Source organism: Podarcis liolepis, assembly GCF_965112155.1.
Source record: "Podarcis liolepis genome assembly, chromosome: 5".
NCBI classification, from domain to species: domain Eukaryota; kingdom Metazoa; phylum Chordata; class Lepidosauria; order Squamata; family Lacertidae; genus Podarcis; species Podarcis liolepis.
In genome coordinates, this window is record NC_139556.1 from 69,176,505 (window position 1) to 69,194,746 (window position 18,242).

At 43.4% G+C, this 18,242-nt stretch overlaps 2 protein-coding genes across 11 annotated transcripts in view; both read left to right on the forward strand.

Moving 5' to 3' along the window:
* The window catches only part of ST6GAL1 (ST6 beta-galactoside alpha-2,6-sialyltransferase 1), a 108,016-nt gene extending 101,771 nt beyond the window's left edge, over window positions 1–6,245 (forward strand). For all 10 annotated transcript variants that reach the window (XM_083506518.1, XM_083506517.1, XM_083506511.1 and 7 more), the window contains one exon: window positions 1,895–6,245. In XM_083506518.1, coding sequence (XP_083362644.1) covers window positions 1,895–2,136 — 242 coding nt within the window. In that variant the 3' untranslated portion in view covers window positions 2,137–6,245. The remainder of the gene's footprint in view (window positions 1–1,894) is intronic.
* A 4,303-nt stretch (window positions 6,246–10,548) lies between these two features.
* Window positions 10,549–10,810, forward strand: LOC310707596 (ATP synthase subunit e, mitochondrial-like; the record flags this gene model as incomplete). The annotated part of the gene is made up of 1 exon (XM_083504711.1): window positions 10,549–10,810. One exon carries the CDS (start codon window positions 10,549–10,551, stop codon window positions 10,759–10,761), a length of 213 nt encoding a protein of 70 aa, XP_083360837.1. The 3' UTR covers window positions 10,762–10,810.
* Between the last annotated feature and the right edge of the window lie 7,432 nt (window positions 10,811–18,242).

Here is an 18,242-nt window from a genome sequence, read left to right on the forward strand (position 1 = left end):
CATTATTATTAAAAGTAATTTATTAATTGTCTTCTAAGCCACTGTCTCAAGCTGATTTACACATAAAATAATTAAAAACTGTTAAAAACACAACACAACAAATGTTTAAAGCAAGACTAAAAACCCTCACAAATGGACACTTGTGATATAGTCCCATTGATCCAATTGGGAAAACATGCCAGAACAAAAATATCTTCAACTATTTCCACAACCCCCCCCCCAAAAAAGTGTAAATAGTCAAGTCATATCTTGATAGGAATGCTATTTTCCAGGACAGGGGCAGCCACACTAAAAACCCTGCTCCGAGCTATTGCAGAGTGAGCGTCTGCTATTTTTGAAACTTGTGGGAGATCTCTCCTGCAAACCACAGTAATCTACTGAGTATGTAACAGATAGGGTGGTCTCTCGAGTAACCTGGTCCCAAACTAGCCTGGTAGCAAATTGGTTGCCGGTACAAATCCCCAAAGAAAGCTGGCCGCCGTCTTCTGCACTAGCTGCCCCCTCCAGATCAACTCCAAGGGTAGCCCCACACACAGCATGTTGCAGTAATCCAACTGTGAGCTTAGCAGTGCATGGAGAACTGTGGTCCAGCTGCCCCAACCCAGGAATGGCCGTAGCTGTCTTATCAACCAATGTTGATCTCAGGTGCAGGAAATGTGGGTGTAGTCACCCAAAATGGCCACTCACTGGGCCTGGTAGGTTGAAGGTTCCCCGCCACTGTTTGAGGAAAGGAACTTTCCTCCTCTGGCCATTAGTCAACCTCAATGGAAGTGCTTCAGCCAGGCAGATGAAAAGCAGTGCCAATGGTTGTGTTTGATTTACCAATGTTGTGATAAGTCGTGAGTGTGCAGCTGACATTTCCATCTCCAAAGACCCTCCTCCCGCTGCTCTGAGCATCTTGGGGCTACTGCAAAGTCTTGTGATGTGGAGGGAGGGAGGAATAGAGGAGGGAGATAGGGCAGAGGCAGATTGTATGAATGGCGCGCGCCCCCCTCCGCTCAGACAAGCAGCCTCCTCCTGATTTCCGCCTCACACTCAAACAACCTGCTCACATCACATAATTTTTATGAGGGTCAAAGGACAACAGCTGTCTGAGGAGAGGAGCGGGGAGGGAATCCCCCCTGCACAAGTTCAGCACGTGATACAACCAGCTTCATTCGTATTGTGGTATATTGTTTTTATGTACAGGCCTCTGAATGAGAAAACCTGGTGATTGTGGCTCATAAAGAGAATGTCTATCACTACACGTACCTGTGGGGAGTTTTGTACATATAAGGGGAAAGCCCACTAGATGGCAGCACAGCTCCAGCTTGGGAATAAAAATGGTACAAGCAATTCCACTTACGCTTTATTTGCTCTCATACGGTTTCCGACATACAGCAGAGAAATGACTTCTATCCATATACCGGTGCAATCTTAGCAGTAATTGAACAGTGTTCAATTGCAACAATCAGGGGTGGAGAAGACGCCATCTTCAACAATATCTATCAGGCCAGGGGGATCTGTAGCCTTCTGGGTTCCCAGATCCCATTATTCCTCACCACTGGCTATGCTACTTGGGCAGGATGGTGGTTGGAATCTAACAACATCTGGATTGCCACAGCTTCCCCATCCCTGCTGTAGAGCCTTTAACTCCTTTTGTCTAGGTTTCTAGTCAAAAGAAAACATCAGGAAGACCTCCTTTCTTCCCTCTGCGTTGCTGAGGATTTCTCTCTCTCTCTCTCTCTCTCTCTCTCTCTCTCTCTCTCTCACACACACACACACACACACACTCACACACACACACACACACACACACACACACACCTCTCATGATTTTTAAACCCTGCCTTCAGGTCACCCATTCTGCTGTGTCTTTTAATGGATCCTTTGTCTCTCTCCCCTCCCTTTCTAGGCATTGCTCTCATGATGAACTTCTGCGACGAAGTGGATATTTACGAGTTTCTCCCTTCCAAAAGGCAGACAGACGTTTGTCATTATTACCAGAAGTTCTTTGACCAAGCCTGCACTATGGGTGCCTACCACCCGCTGCTCTTTGAGAAAAATATGGTGAAGCACCTTAATCGAGGCACAGATGAAGACATTTACACTCACGGGAAAGTCACTCTAACTGGCTTGAGGAATGTGCAGTGTTAGACCTGTGAATCCCCTCTTCTGGGCTTGGAAAAACCCTTCTTGAATCACAAGGCACTTTTTAATTTTTAATTTTTTTAAAAAGAAATTCTAAAGTTGGGCAAGCTGTTCACAATTAACAATTCTTCCATTCAGTACGCCTTAATTTGTGACTGCAGGGTGGGTTGTTTCTACTAAAAAGCAGGCAGAAGAAAGTTCTACCTGAGGCCTCCAGTGTTTAGGAACATCTTCATGTTTCATTGCTCTGTCTCAGAACACTCCAGTCCTTAACTCAGGAACACATAAAATCAGGGCTGTGAATTAAAGTTAGTTTTGGGCTGAGAATTCTGCATTTCTGATAATCTGTTTCTCTCGCCGCCACCACCCCCACCCCCATTTGACGAGTTTCTATCTCTCACGGTGGGAGGATAGATTGTGTGCACACAATCGATGCAAAATGAATATGGAATATGTCCAGTGATTAGGAGTCAGGGCACCTGTGACTATCAAGCTCTTAGCAGTATCTGCTCTTGGTTGTTGGCTGCCAAGGCAAAACCTCAATGATGCTTGCTCCCAGGTAAGTTGGCATAAGATTGCTGCCATAGTTCTCCCCCTCCCCCCCCAAAAAAAATCTCTAAATAAATTATCTGATGTAGCATTTCAAAATGTTCCAGAGAAATCTGTGGGGAAGGGCAAGGCACCAGAAGTCAACTGCTGAACCGTCATAGTGACAGAAGGTTCAGACTAATGAGCGAGTTTTGAGGCCAAGGCTTTATAGGCCTGGGTGAGAAGGGATTGGCCTGTGAAGCCAGTATCTCAGCCTAGGTGGTAGCCTTGCAGTGCAAAGCTTAGCCAGGTTTTCGGCAGTGGTCTGAGCAGCACAGGACAACAGGTCTTGACCCTTGGGTCCCTCTGACACCTCACCTCTGTCATAGCTAAGAGCCCTTCGTAAGACACACAGAAGTAGAGAAAGTGTGAAAGAAGCAAATGCACAAATTGGTTTCATTTGCTTCATTTACCTTGGTTGCAGAATTCCACTTTTCTGGGCGTGGAAATTTGAAGTTGCTTTTCCAGCGTAGAGTCTGTTCTGAGCCTGCATGTAGCTAAGTAGACCTGAGGATTCCTCTTTCTTAACTATCCCATGACTGGACTAAAAACCACACATTCTACAAATCCGTGTCAAAACATGTAAAAGTTGTGTGGTTAGGAATACATTTGAGCTACTTTTAGTGGGTTGTGTATTTTATTCCCTCTGCAAATTTTGGAGTGTTGTGGTTACAGAAGGGATATTCTGGGTATCCAAGACATCCCTGCCCATGGAAATTAAGAGAGTATCTCTGTTGTACTGTGAACAGACACCTGCAAGACACTGAACAGTCATGTTGGCTGGATGCTGGAGATGCTATAAAGTGCCAAACTCTATTGAGTGCTTATGATATGATATATTAATAGCACTTCATATGTTGGTCAGATGAACTCAGTGTGGTACGCAGGGGAAAGAATTGTGACCAGGGTTTAAACACACTGCTCCTAAGTGTATCTATCCACTTCTGACGTCCCTGAAGACAGAGCCAAGAAAAAGTTACCAAGGGGAATTGTTTTCCTATGTCTTTCCACAGCAAAGATGCTCTTGAAATAATCTACTAGTTTCATTTTTAAAATATTATTTAATATAATTTCTCCCCAGGCTTGTCTTTCCACAGCAAAAGAGTACCCAAAATTTATAGCTACCTGTTTCAGAAAACCTGGCAATTGCAATGACAGAGTTATAGCCATGCCAGAGGACTAAGGACTAGCTAAGTTGCTGTTTGGAAGTGTGCCATTCCAGCTCTAGTTGCTTTTGGGTGGCATAATACCCCATGCCTGTGACTGGAAATTAACCCTTGACAGATATGCTGCCATGTGCATTGGGGAGGTAAGATCTTAAAAGCCATGGCAGCCTTGTTATTTTATGCAAATATGTGAATCCACATGAAGATGCCATTTAATCTTGAGCCTGCAGTACACTGCAAGTGTAACAGCCAGGATGCTGTTGGATTCAGATGTGATTGATAAAAGATAATACCTCCTGCCGCCACCTCTAATACAGCAAAAAGTCAGGCCATTTAAAACCAACTGGGTAAAGTCCTGCTGTTGATTAGAGCTGTTTCTATTTTCCTTAATCAGGTTAAATTTTAGATTCGGTCATTGCATTATTCAAGATACAATCAGTTTCATCATCAAGGGTCTGTTGCTTAGATAACTTTACTTCGTTGCCTCTTCTCCCATCTTTTACAACGTTCCATACTATTCTTCCTCCTGTCTTGCTATTTCTTTCAGTGCTCTTCATCTCTTCCAGTCCCTGGAGAGTTCTCAGTAGGGTTGGACCTTTGTCTCTGACTCTTCTCATTCCACTGTCACTTTCTGGCTACTCTCATTCAGTCAAAAGTCTTTGGCTGCCTCCGTTGTGCTGATAACTCCCCAATCTGCTTTTCTGATCTGATCTCCCTCTCCAAACCTCATCTAACCTGTAGATGTCTGGGCAGAAAGGTGACAAGCCTTGTTCCAGTTTCTCCACTGGAATTCTGCCTCACATCTCCCAAGACCAGTGAATGGTGACCTTTACTTTTTCAATACAATCCCCTTTCCTCTAGGATTTGACATGAATGGGAACTTTATTCCTAAGCCTAATTGCCACCTAAGGGGGGGGCAGTTTGTGGGGGCAGATGGGAGGGTTTAGGGGGGGAAATGGGTCGCATTTGCACTTGAACAACAGTTCACAGGACTGGAGAAAGAGAAGGGGGAGGATGATAACTTGAGAAGGAAAAAACGGCGCAAGAGAGCAGGGAAGGTTTCAGAGACTGTGTGAATGGGAAGGCAGGGTGTGGATGTGAGAGAACAGTGTGTGTATATTTGTGTGAGTGGGGTGTGTATTTGGTATTGACCCCCTCCACCTCTGGCATGCGCCCCACAGAAGTTTCTCTGTGAGGAAATGTGGCCCTCAGACTGAAAATATTTCACCACTACTTGTTCCTTCTCAGCATCAGCATGCCCTCCCCCCTTTTTTTGGCACCCACTACTAGACCTCTTTTCCATATCTAGTAGTAACCTTGTAATTGCTGTGAAAATGAGCTTTTTTTTAAAGGGGGGGTGTCTCATTTTCAATGCCTCTCTTAAAATCACCATTATCCCTTATAGCCAGTGCTATTTTTCCAGAAAAAGAGGTGCTGGGACTCACCACAAATTCCTCCCCTGTTCTCTTAGAATAGCAATGGCACCCACCTGAGAGGCGCCAGAACTGAGTTCCAGTGAGTTCTGGCTGAAAAAAGCCCTGCTTTTTGCTATCATTAAATTGCCCTTCTCCTCAGCCTCTGTATTGGCTCAGTTTGAAGCCCCTGGTACTTATTTGAAAGCTGTTTGCTGCTTCTCAAAGCATATATCATACGTAAGAATGTACACCAAGTCAATTCATGATGTATGGTATCTGAATATCAGAGAGGAGCAGTTGAGGTTTGGTTCAGTGCATGTACACACACATATTGCTTCAGCTTTCTGAACAATGCCTGGCAGACCAAGGATAGTCACAATTTAGTAGCAACAACAGTAGAAGACTCTACCTGGACAGAGATATTGAGTGGCTTTCCATTAATCTCAGATGATTCAGCAGCAGGATAGAAGCCACCTTATTAGAAGCACTGTTTAGAGAAGCCAGTTTGGAGTATCTGCATAATGTGACTCTCCCTTATTTTGCTGACCATGTGAAGGAAATGATGTGACTTGATAATAACACTGTAAATTTGACTGACCCCCCCCCCTCAAGTCAATTTCTGAATCCCAAGCTCCAAATTCAGGCTTGTACTGAAAATAACATTCTCTATTTAATTGTGGCTCCACACACACACACACACACACACACACACACACACACACACACAGGCATTTGGAATAACTACTTGGCTCCCAGGGTTGTGTTTGCCAGTTTTATATACATGTATAGACTACTTTTCTCAAGAAATGATTGCTTTTTTCCCTATGTGAAATGAAAACACAGAACCTCGTCTATGTGATTTGTCAACAATGATCTTTGAAATCGATTGAAATAATTCTGAAGGACCCAAAGATGTAAAATTTGTAATAAAGATTTTGTAAAGTGATTGTTTCTGTACTTCATGCCAACTCATTTAATCATTCAGTTTTAGTCACACAGATGGCAATAGACCAGGAATGGGGAACTGAGGTCCAAATGCGGCCCACCAAGCCTCTCTTCCTGCCACACACCCTCCTCACCCACCCCCATTACTTGACCTCCTTTGCATCCTCCTTGAGAGCTTTTGCCTGGCTGGAATGCCTCTTTCTTCCCTGTATGAAGAACAGAGGGGAATATAAGTATGTGCAGAAACTAGCCTAATATACAAGGGTAAAAATGAGTTACTCCACCCACTTTTGCCTCTGGCCCTGACCACAACTGGCATGTGGCCCCTAAAAGTTTGCCAAGAAAGCAATGTGACCCTCAGGCTGGAAGAAACCCCCACCCCTGCAGCAGATGCTTAGGACCCTGATCTTGATCCATTTCTTGCATTCAGCCAGTTCCCTGAATAAATTCTTTCCAAAGCAGATCAGTTTGAACCCTTTAAACACATCCTATAGCGCTTACATTAGTTGCGGAGATTTTCAGTATTGGTGCTGAAGTTACTTGAGGGTCACGTTTGGATGGATCGAACCAACAAGCGTGCCGTACTCTTATTTTAAATCACCTTTGTCCTTTGATGCCCCATGACTCATTTCATACGTCTGTCAGGAGTTCAGCCTACACTTGAGTAGGACCCTGGTAGAGACACATGCCCGACTGGCATGTTCTCTCCCTCTTGGTCGATTGTTCGAGAGCTTCATAAGCTTTCTTCTGCCCGAACATCACAGCGACCGATGCCAACCAACACCTGCACACTTAGGGATCCGCAGAGTTTGCACAGCTGCGTAACAGACCTCAGCAACTCAGCATTTTGGCTAATCTACTTTATTTACATATAAACACACACTGAGCACTGCAACATGGCTCCCTTTCTCTCTAGCATCAGACAGCAAAGAGAAAAAGAACAAAGGACAATAGTCCCACTTCACAGAACACAGTAACACAAACATCCTGTCTCCATCACATCCCACTCTGTGGAGTCAAAACATATACCATCATGTGATAGACATGACTGCAATCATGGAGCAGGAATTCTAACATCTTCCTGTAAATATGCATGCACTTCTGCAATCGTAGAAGAGGACCTAAAACACTCGCAAAATTTTAATATACTTGTCAGAAAGGAAGGAAGCCTTGAGGTAGGCTTGAAGTACTAGCCCCTGGGTTGTGAAAGAGGTTGGCTTAAGCTCTGCTACAAACATATGAGTAGCTAAAACTGCAAGGCGCCTTCATAGAATCATACATATAATTTGTAGGGTTGTTCATGCTTCATTCTCTATTAATAAAAGTGGTAATCCCCAAACAGAAACCAGGAAATCCTGGAATAAATGGGTGGTAGTCAACTATGTTTTCCTCAGAATGGACTAACTTACTCATGTTAATTACCGGTAATTTCAGTGGGTGTACTCAAACTTAATTGATTACAACCCCCGGCACTGCCAGCCAGTGAGCCAGGACCCTGCCTTGGGAAACATAAAGGAAACTCAGTCCAGATTTGCCTCCTCTATAATCCTGGCCTGCATATTCCTCTGTAGCTGGGCCTAAGGCTAGTGGTGCAGATTGGGCTCCGATCAGGTGGTTAGAAGGGGTCTGATTTGGGAGGCAAAGACCACCAGGGGCCCAGGACTTTTAGCTTTGTTTTTTTAAAGAAAGTTTATGGATGCTCTGGTTCAAGAGAGAAATGTCAAAAGCTAAGGTCCCCCCAAGCTGTAATTTCTGTTTTCAGAGCTAGACTGGCTGGTAGTCCCAGCCTTTACCTCACAGGGTTTTAACCAGTGAGTGAAGTTAGAGCTGTGATTGGCAAATGACCTTTTAGGATTTTACACAACAGCTGTGAATTCCTAGAGCTTTCTCTTTCTACCTCGATCTTCTGCCCTCAAATTTAAATGAAGCTTGTTATCAAACCTGGGAGTGTTTATCACATATTCTGCTTTTTCCAGCTGGCTTAAATAACAGCAAACTCCCTCCTACAATTATGTAAAGACCGTGGCAATCCCTTTCAAATTAGAAAATACTGCGCTGCTCAGGAGCATAAAAACCTATTATTCTACAAGTATGGACTACACCATTGTTTAAATGGCACAAAAACTACCATGTATTTGTGAAATTACATCTCTCTACAGCTCTAGAAAAGTTTGTCCTCTTCCATTTGTGCTGGTCAAATACTGTAATTGTCTGAAAGCATGCAAAAGCTGGGTTCTCATGTATTTCAAGATCCTCTTTATCTTTTGATATGTGATCTTTTCAAGCTATGACTATTCATGGCTAACAGTAAAATAGAACATAAATAATGTTCTGTCTAGCAATTCCACTTGTGAAGTGGAAATTCAATAGACCAGTTACGAGACAGAAATTGGAAACAAATCTTAGGTTTCATCAATATTTAGGTTTGTGATTGTGTTCTCCAAGGGCAGATAAAAAATGCCATCATTCAGCCATGCATGCAAGAGGAGAAACGCAGGTATACTGAATTTCTACTAGGCTCTTGTAGACTGCTGCAGAGTATGTTTAAACATAACAATCTCAGACCAATAAACCCATGTTTCTTATGGTAAAGGAGCCCTGTTCCTATATGTTCCCCCACATGCACTCCATCCCACACTCAGCTCCAATGCTAAGATCACGGTGCACCACAGTTCCCTATTACTTTTGAAGTAGGAAACTATGGTTCAATCCAACCTACTAAGAAGGACACGAAAAGGAAAGTAGGAAATCCCACAAGAGCTCCTCCTCCCTGGCAGTAAAGATGCAGTAATCAATTAAATAGCTAACAATTTGCTACCTTTTCATGACATAAAAAACCTGCCTGAGGTAGCTGTATCACTCTACCTAATGGCAGGCTGGCAAGTAGGCAGAGATTAAACCATAGTTTCCCAATTCAAATATCCGTGATCTCGGTGCCAAAGTCAGGGGAAAGGGTGCATGGTTCATTGCTGGGTCTATAAACCACATCTTATCAGCCCATTAATTTGATATATGAATCAGACCTATGTGTGTACAAATTTATGAAATTTATGAAAGCTGCAGCATTACAAAGGAAGGAACATTCATTCTTTGGCAACTGGGGGATGAACAATGAAAGAAAATGTGATTTTAGAGTAAGTTTCTTACTAGCCAGCTTCCATTACCAAGACCTGCCTATCATTTATCTACTATCTGGAAGTGAGAGCTGGACCATAAAGAAGGCTGATCGCCGAAGAATTGATGCTTTTGAATTATGGTGCTGGAGGAGACTCTTGAGAGTTCCATGGACTGCAAGAAGATCAAACCTATCCATTCTGAAGGAAATCAGCCCTGAGTGCTCACTGGAAGGACAGATCCTGAAGCTGAGGCTCCAATACTTTGGCGACCTCATGAGAAGAGAAGACTCCCTGGAAAAGACCCTGATGTTGGGAAAGATGGAGGGCACCAGGAGAAGGGGGCAACAAAGGACGAGATGGTTGGACAGCGTTCTCTAAGCTACGAACATGAATTTGACCAAACTGCGGGAGGCAGTGGAAGACAGGAGTGCCTGGTGTGCTCTGGTCTATGGGGTCATGAAGAGTCGGACACGACTAAACAACAACAACAACAAAGTAGCATTTGGAGAGGGTGATCTGCAGGGGAGAAGTGACAGATAGAAGATATGTTTAATTCCTCTTAAGTTGGGCAACTCCCCATTCAGCCATTCCCCACCCCCATCTGAAGTTTTAGACTTGTGTTTCTATCACACATCACAAATGTGTGTTCTTCCAGTGGTGGTTCTTCAGTAACATTCAAAACTACTCTCAATATGGAAAATTCATTTGAATGTCATTGGAAAACTTCAATTGGCCCCGGTCATCATGGCCAATGGCCAGGGATGGTGAGAGTTGATGTCCCATAATGTACTGTGATTACTGATTCCTGCTTTTGGAGAAATTTCTTGCCACGCAGCTTTCAGCCACACAAACATGGAAATAACTGGATGCATCTCTAGGGCTTACATCCAAGCAACATTAGGCCTGTTCCAGGTAAAAATAAATGCAGTTCACTAAATTCCATTTTATGTTCAATAATATATTATATCTCTTTTGGTTTAGTGGAACTCTTAGTGGTGTGGGTTTCATCAAACGTCTCAATTAAGCAAAGCTACTTGAAAGTTTTTTCAGCCAAATCTATTAAAGCAAAGATAGGAAATCTGAAAGCTGTATTGGACAGCTCAGTTTGGTCTCCAGCCAGCTCTGTTTTCTATTATCATAACTGGCCTCGTGGTCACTGCCTTCTTAGTGGTCAGACGAGGAGGCAAGATGATTCCGCCGGTGTATGTTTCCCCTCTGAACAAGTTTGGCAGGCATTCAGTGCTCATGGGGATAGTCCATGGAAAGAAAAGATATGACCATTCGAAGCCTATTGCTGAGGAGGAAAGTAGAATAGCAGCAGAGGAGAAAAAGAAGTGTGAGGAAATGGAACGAATTGCAAGAGCACTGGCAGAAGCTAACAAAGATTCAATGCTGAAATAAACCTGCTTGATCGTTTTTACCTTTTAATAGCCAATGTATGAAATTTTGAAGTAGTGTCAAACACAAACTTATATACCTCAATAGACAGTTGCTGGGGGAAGGGGAAAAAATAACTGGCCTGACAAAAACCCTGACTTCAAAACAGAATAATTTATGAATCCCAAATCGAAAGAGAAACGAGACTGTATTTCTTCCCCCTCTCTCGGTGTTCCTATCCAAAATGTTTCCAAAAGGAGAATTGGATTTATCTGATGGTGTTTCCCATCAGAAATGAGCAGCTACATTATTGGAAAAATCCACATGGAGTTTGGCCTTGTGTCCAGAGGCTCCTTTGTGCCCTTTGTCATCCTTCCCCTCTAACTGCTGGTGGGGAACAGCGAACTTGACTGTTACATCACACCCAGTTTGTGAGCGGCACATGGAGTATTTTGTTTATTTATTTCACAAATATGGCTGGACACTATGAGTGGCAAGGTGAAAATTGTTTAAGGGGCAAAAATGAAGAAGCCTGCCCTATGAAGAAAAGAAAGCTACATTAAGTTTCTTTCGTTGTTTAATTGCTCATGCAGTAACAGCTTGCACAATGATTTTTTTCCATGTCAAACTAAGCAAATTAGTAACTGGAGCCTTGTTTTACTCACTACCAAACGTTCAGGTTACCCAGAAATTTTAAAAGCAACAACTGATAACCTTCCCTTTTCCTGTTTTCTTTCCATAGAGAAACAGAGTCTCTGTGGATCTAATTAACTGTGTAGCTTAACAAGTGCAAGCCTTTCTGTAATCCCTGATTTGTTGACATATTGCTTCAGATTTGAAACAATCAGCCCAGATCATATCATTGTTCAGAGATTCATGAACTCAGTCTAGTGATGGTAGCTGCTTGATTTGCCTTTTGGGACTCTGGGATCATTGCCCTAACCCCTTTTATTGTTGCTTGATGTGCAATCATAAACAGATGACTTCAATGTGTGTACACTGAAATGCCCTGTCCAAGCAGTACAATTAAGGGTTTTTATTTTTCATTTATTTTATTTATGGGACATCTAAGCTTTCGCACTGTTCCCCATTACATGTGGGCTTGTGGGAATGAGCATGTTAGTGATGCCCTTGGTTGCCATTCAGTTATCTTCCACAGGTCAGCCCTAGGGGGTCTGGAAACCCTAACTGAGACCATGGCATTAAGGAAGGGGGTTCAATTCTCCGCTCCCCCGATTGCCCCCAGTCTGTCCTCAACTAGGGATGAGCAAATATTTTTGTTTCTCATTTTGCCCTCCCACCAGGTGGCAGGAAGAGGGCTTGAATCTTCAGATAGGTGACAGCACCTTTAAATGTAAAGGTAAAGGGACCCCTGACCCTTAGGTCCAGTCGTGGACGACTCTGGGGTTGTGGCGCTGACCAAGGGAGCTGGTGTACAGCTTCCGGGTCATGTGGCCAGCATGACTAAGCTGCTTCTGGCAAACCAGAGCAGTGCACGGAAACGCTGTTTACCTTCCCGCCTGAGTGGTACCTATTTATCTACTTGCACTTTGACATGCTTTCGAACTGCTAGGTTGGCAGGAGCTGGGACCGAGAAACAGGAGCTCACCCCGTCATGGGGATTCGAACTGCCAACCTTCTGATCGGCAAGCCCTAGGCTCAGTGGTTTAGACCACAGTGCCATCTGCGTCCCAACTTGTACCAATTTGCAAGTGCATCATTAACACCAGCTCTTCACAAAAGCAGTTCACATAGAGCATAGGAATGTTGGGATACTGCCAGGGAGACAAAGGCCATCATGCCCTCACGCTGTCTCCGGACGATCCATCGATCTCCCGTAGAAACGCAGTATCAGTCAATTAGCGACACAAGCCTCAGAAACAGCATGCCACATTCCAAAGCTAGTGCACGCCCTTTCAGCAGAGTTCACACAGCGAAAGATGCACTCAGGAGAGCATTATTTACAACTTTATTCAGCGTTGGTCAGAACAAAGAAAAAAACATGACTGCCTGTCTGCGTGTTCAGGCACAGAGAGAGAACGAAAGCTATAGACAAAACAGTAACTTCCTGTGAGCAGGAAATACGCAGGCTGTGACACAACAACCTGCTCCCTTTTTAAGGTGGAACGGAAATATCCTAACAAGGAACACACCCTTTATGTGAATGACATGCTCTCAGTGAGTCTGGTTAATGCTTAAAATGGATAATGCTTAATGACATTCCCAGGGCCTGCTCCGATGACATCATCAGAAGTGGCTCCTAGGTTTGTGCCTTCAAATCCCAGGGCCTCAAACGCTCCTAACCCGGCAACCCTAGTTCCAATCCAATCTGTAGTTGCCATTAAATAAAAAATTCAATTCACAGATCTCTTTAACAAGAAGATGAGGGTCTTTCAGTCCCTTGTCTAGGCATACCAACTCTAGGGGGCTGAGGTGTCTTCAACCCCCTCAATATTTGTTTGAAGAGGGCCCCATCCTCTTCATGGATGTAGGTAGATGCTGCGAAGACCGGTTTGACCTAGCGGAAGGCTGCACTGGCCTGCATCAGGAGATGCTGTGGGGGCTGGTACGGCCTGGCGCAAGGTGACACTGGCCTGTGCAGTGTTGAGAGATGCAAGTGATGCCTGTGTGACATGCCCTGTGCCCCCCCAATCTTGGTGGCACCTCTGCTAAGAAGAAACACCTCGAAACTGAGGAAAGCAAGATATTTTAGGACATGTTGGGATGCACATCCCAAAAGTGGATGTTTTATGAAAGTGAATGTTGATATAAGAATGCCTCTGAATGCCAGATCTTGGAACCACAATTGGAGATAGTGTTATTGTGACTCTTCTTACGGGCTTCCCTTGGGCAACTGTTTGGCCACTGTGAGCATAGGATGCTAGAATAGATGAGCCATTGGGCTGATCCGCCAGTGCTCTTCTCATGTTCTTAAAAGGTAAATCACCCATGACAGCTAAGTCCAGTCATGAATGACTCTGGGCTTGCGGCGCTCATCTCACTTTACTGGCCGAGGGAGCCAACATTTTCCGGAGACAGTTTTTCTGGATCAAGTGGCCAGCATGACTAATCCGCTTCTGGCGAAACCAGAGCAGTGCACGTTCTTATGTTTCCTAATTAGACACCAATGGAGAGGCACCAAGACTGCTCACATGATTCTTTGTAATTCTAACAGAAATGTGCTACTTATGTAAACTAGGTCAGTTTCAATCAGAGACTCATGGTTGCTGTGTTTCCCACTCTTGATTTGGAGCCCTCAGAACAGGGCCAGCTGACTCAATCAATTTTTTTCTTCTCCCAAAACCATTTACAATCAAATGTTTCACAAGTACTCACATTTCTACCTAGGGAGAGTTACAGATTTCTGCCATAGTTTTCTGGGTCATGGTGGCTCATTTTAATGGTCTGCTGGGTTTTATTATAAGAATATGCAGAACAATTGTTCAAAGTCATCATATGTGTGTATCAATAGTGTTTTATTTTCGTATTACAAATTAATTCTAAAGTTGTGATGAAACCACATGCCAGGATACAAAACTCAGCGTTTTTTGATACTGTATGTGATTCTTGGTGACATTAGTATATGTAAGCAAATGCCCTTTCCAACTTCCCACATGTTCTTGGCTTTGATAATTTTGTATAATTGTATCTGAATTAAGATCTAATTAGAAAACCCAGCTGGCCACCAAGGACTGTCACAAAGATTGATAATAACCCCACTGAAAGATTATTGTAATTAAGCAGCATATAAATGGTCAAAACAGATAAAAATATGATATATATGTAAAAACAGGTCACTTAATTTTGAACTTTATTCTGAGTCTTCTGTTTTCAGTTGCAAGATTTCAGGCTGACATTCACACATTATGCCTACTAAGGGTTTGCTACCGAGTGTAAACCCAACTTGAAGCAGCAGCCTATCACAACTCACCAGCAAAATTCACACGTTTGCAAACTCACCTTAAATTTTTAGGTGTACAATGAAAAATTCTGAGGTATACACAAAAAAGGCAGGGTAACGTATGAAAGAACCACTAGCTTATGCTAGCATTTAAACAGGATATAAACAGAGTAGTATCCAATGGTGTCAGTCCTCTTGTGGAATGGACTTCCATTTGTGTGATGGGACTTCCCATTCCTCTCATTCTCACCTGCAGCCTTCTGTGTGTCCCCAAAATCTTCTCTGGAGGGTTGGGGGCTTCATCTAGAGCAGCACTGGTGGAACACAGGGAGTGGAGACGGGAAAGTGTTCAAGGGGGGAAAACTCTATTTTTCAAGAGGGGGTTAACATAAGAACATAAGGGCCTGGTGAATAAGGCCAATGGCCCACTTAGCTGAGCCTCATGTTCTCAACTTGCCACTGCTGTTGTTGTCAACAACTGGTATTCAAGTGTGGAGGCAGATATCTGAGCCATCATGGCTAGGAGCCCTCAATAGCCCCCTCCTGCATTGCTGCCTTTTCACACAATCTGCCTTTGGATATACAGTGGTACCTTGGGTTAAGAACTTAATTTGTTCTGGAGGTCCGTTCTTAACCTGAAACTGTTCTTAACCTGAGGTACCACTTTAGCTAATGGGGCCTCCCATTGCCGCTGTGCTGCCACTGCATGATGTCTGTTCTCATCCTGAAACAAAGTTCTTAACCTGAGGTACTATTTCTGGGTTGGTGGAGTCTGTAACCTGAAGCGTCTGTAACCTGAAGCACCTGTAACTTGAGGTACCACTGTATTATTGTTTTTGCTAGTCTGCTCCAGTGAGGTTGAAATGATGCTTCCTTGAACATACTGTACACGTCAGTGCTTAGTGAAATCAATGTTTACGCACGACCCAGTCCCTGAACAATTATTTTCCTCAGCTGTCATTTTGTCACTTGAATGGCAATGCCAACAGACAGCCTGCAGCCCAGAGAGAGAGAGAGAGAGAGAGAGAGAGAGAGAGAGAGAGAGAGCACCAAGCAAAACACCTGGGACTCTGGCATCTGAACTTGCCAACTCCACTGCCAATTTTCATGGCAGATATTTCAGAGCTTTTTGTGTTTCCCATACCTGCGATGACATTATGCTTCGTCATGATGTGTTGATGCAGACATCAGTTCTTCTGTCTTCCTGGACTATTGCAGACACCACTTTCATGTACCCCTAGGAGAATGGAATGTTTCTTTGTTGAGAGAGAGAGAGAGAGAGAGAGAGAGAACTAAGAAGCCAGTGGTAGACTCATACCCATCCCTAAAAGACAACACACATGATGCATGAAACTTGTGAATTTTAGCTCCCTTCTGCTTGTTCTGGAATCATGTGCAACGAACTCCCAGTGTACCTCTTGCTCTAGTACAAATGGGACTGAGTGGTGACATTGGCAAGGACAGGTGTGTTCACCTCTGGTGAGAAGAAGCTGCCGCTGCTGCCACACCACACATAGAGCCAGCCCCATCATAGCTGCCAGTCACAGCACCAAGTTTGTGTTTTTTGTTTTGAAGACAGACGTGCTTTGCTTTGCTATTCGAAGAGAACAGCTGCTCCCAAAGCTAAAATGCCTCTTGCTTGGCTGGATGGAAAATAAAGGGGGGCGGGTTGTAAATGTGTGCATAAACTACTCTACTCTACATAAACCAGGTTTGCTCCTCCACATGCAGCTGCTGGGTGACCTTGGGCCAGTCACACTTCTCTGAAGTCTCTCAGCCTCACTCACCTCACAGAGTGCTTGCTGTGGGGGAGGAAGGGAAAGGAGATTGTTAGCCGCTTTGAGACTCCTTAGGGTAGTAATAAAGCGGGATATCAAATCCAAACTCTTCTAATGTACAAAGGTAAAATGTATATATTCTGTGAACTGCTCTGAGATCTTGTGACGAAAGGCGATATATAAATTTAATAAATAAATAAAAATAACACAAATATGCATGCTGCTCTGCCCCCTTTTGCTTCTGGCACTGTCTACCAGTGGCTTCTGGCCCCCAGAAGGGGGACTAGAAGCGAATGTGGCCCTCAGATGAGGAAAGGTTTCCCATCCCAAAGGGAGGAAAAGAGTTTGCGAACCCCGATTTTTTAAAATGTTTTTTAAAGCAGTTAGGGATGTGCTAGCAGAAGCTTTGCAAATAATCCGATCTTCTTACCTTTTCAAAAAGCCAGATAAAGAATTAGAAACGATGGGTTAAAAGAAAATGACAAACGAAGGAACTGCATAAGGAAATGTCATATGTTGGAAAATGAGGGGAAAGAGAAAGCTGGAGTGGTTTCACATGTATTTTTGAACAGATTTCTCTTTTTATTTGATGAAAAGTTCTCTTTGAGCCACAGGAGCTGTATGAGGAATATGAAGAAAAACACAATGAACTGGGCAAGATCCCCAAGCGAAGGGTGTCATAGGTATGCCTTTCTCATCTCTGCACAGAAGACAAAGTCTGAAGAAAATGAAGGAACGAGGTACTTTAATGTTATTTTGCACTTCTTTCTGTAGTGCTTGGTTTTCTCAAAGGCTTCTTTTTAAGATTCGCTGTTGAAAATGGATCCACTAAAGTCTGCCTCAGTATTAAAACAGCTTCCTGCATTGCCATGTTGCATATGCTCATGTAGATTCCATGCGGATATTCAACTGAATGTATATGGACCTGACACCATTATCCTGACTCGCCTCTCAACTCCCCCCATCACAGTACACAAAAGTGTTTGTGTCTGAACAAGCTTTTTATGTATATTAGGCCCTGAAAGGCTCAGGTGTTCCAGGTCCTACTATGAAGCAGAAAGGGCTGTCATGCTCAATATTTTGCCTGAGACATCAAAATGCTTAAAACCAGTGCCAAGCTGTCAGCAACTAACAGTTTTCTCCAATGCATTAGTTTGATGGATGAAGGCCACAGATCACTGACTACTGCATGCTCATCCAGTTTCAGCACCCAAAGGATAAATATTTGTCCTACTCATAAGCTTCTTCTAAAAAGCCAGTAAGAGAGCTGTTCCTATTAGACTGGATCAGGAAGTATGTGAAAGATGAAGCTGAGCAGAAACACACACAAAACAAACAGCTGGACCCTATATAGCAGAAAGCTGTTTCAGACACATTTTGAGTTGATTGCTATGTTTGCAATGCAAGGTAAGTACATTTTTGCATGACCAGATCTGGAAGCTAATGTAAGAAAATGACCAGATCAGGTAATTAGTACATCTGCTGTCAGATGTTTACCGCTGGAATGGGCTCTGCTGAGCAAATGTATGTTAACCATAAAGGCCTAACTCATCATATTATGAGATATGTAAGGGGCCAGTGAATGCAAACAGTTCTCCATGGTGATTTAACTTCAAACTGAATGCTGAGCAGTTGAGGGAGAAGAACTTATTTAGCCAGAATATTGAGATCTTTGTTTAAGTTAAATTTATGCCAATTAATATTTTTTTAAATCTCTTGGGGATACTTCCCAGTCTTGATTGTAGTAAAAATAAATTCATTTTGCTATGTTTTCATTTTCATATGGTTTCCTTCTACAGGGTGCTTGGTTGTTCTCAACCACAGTT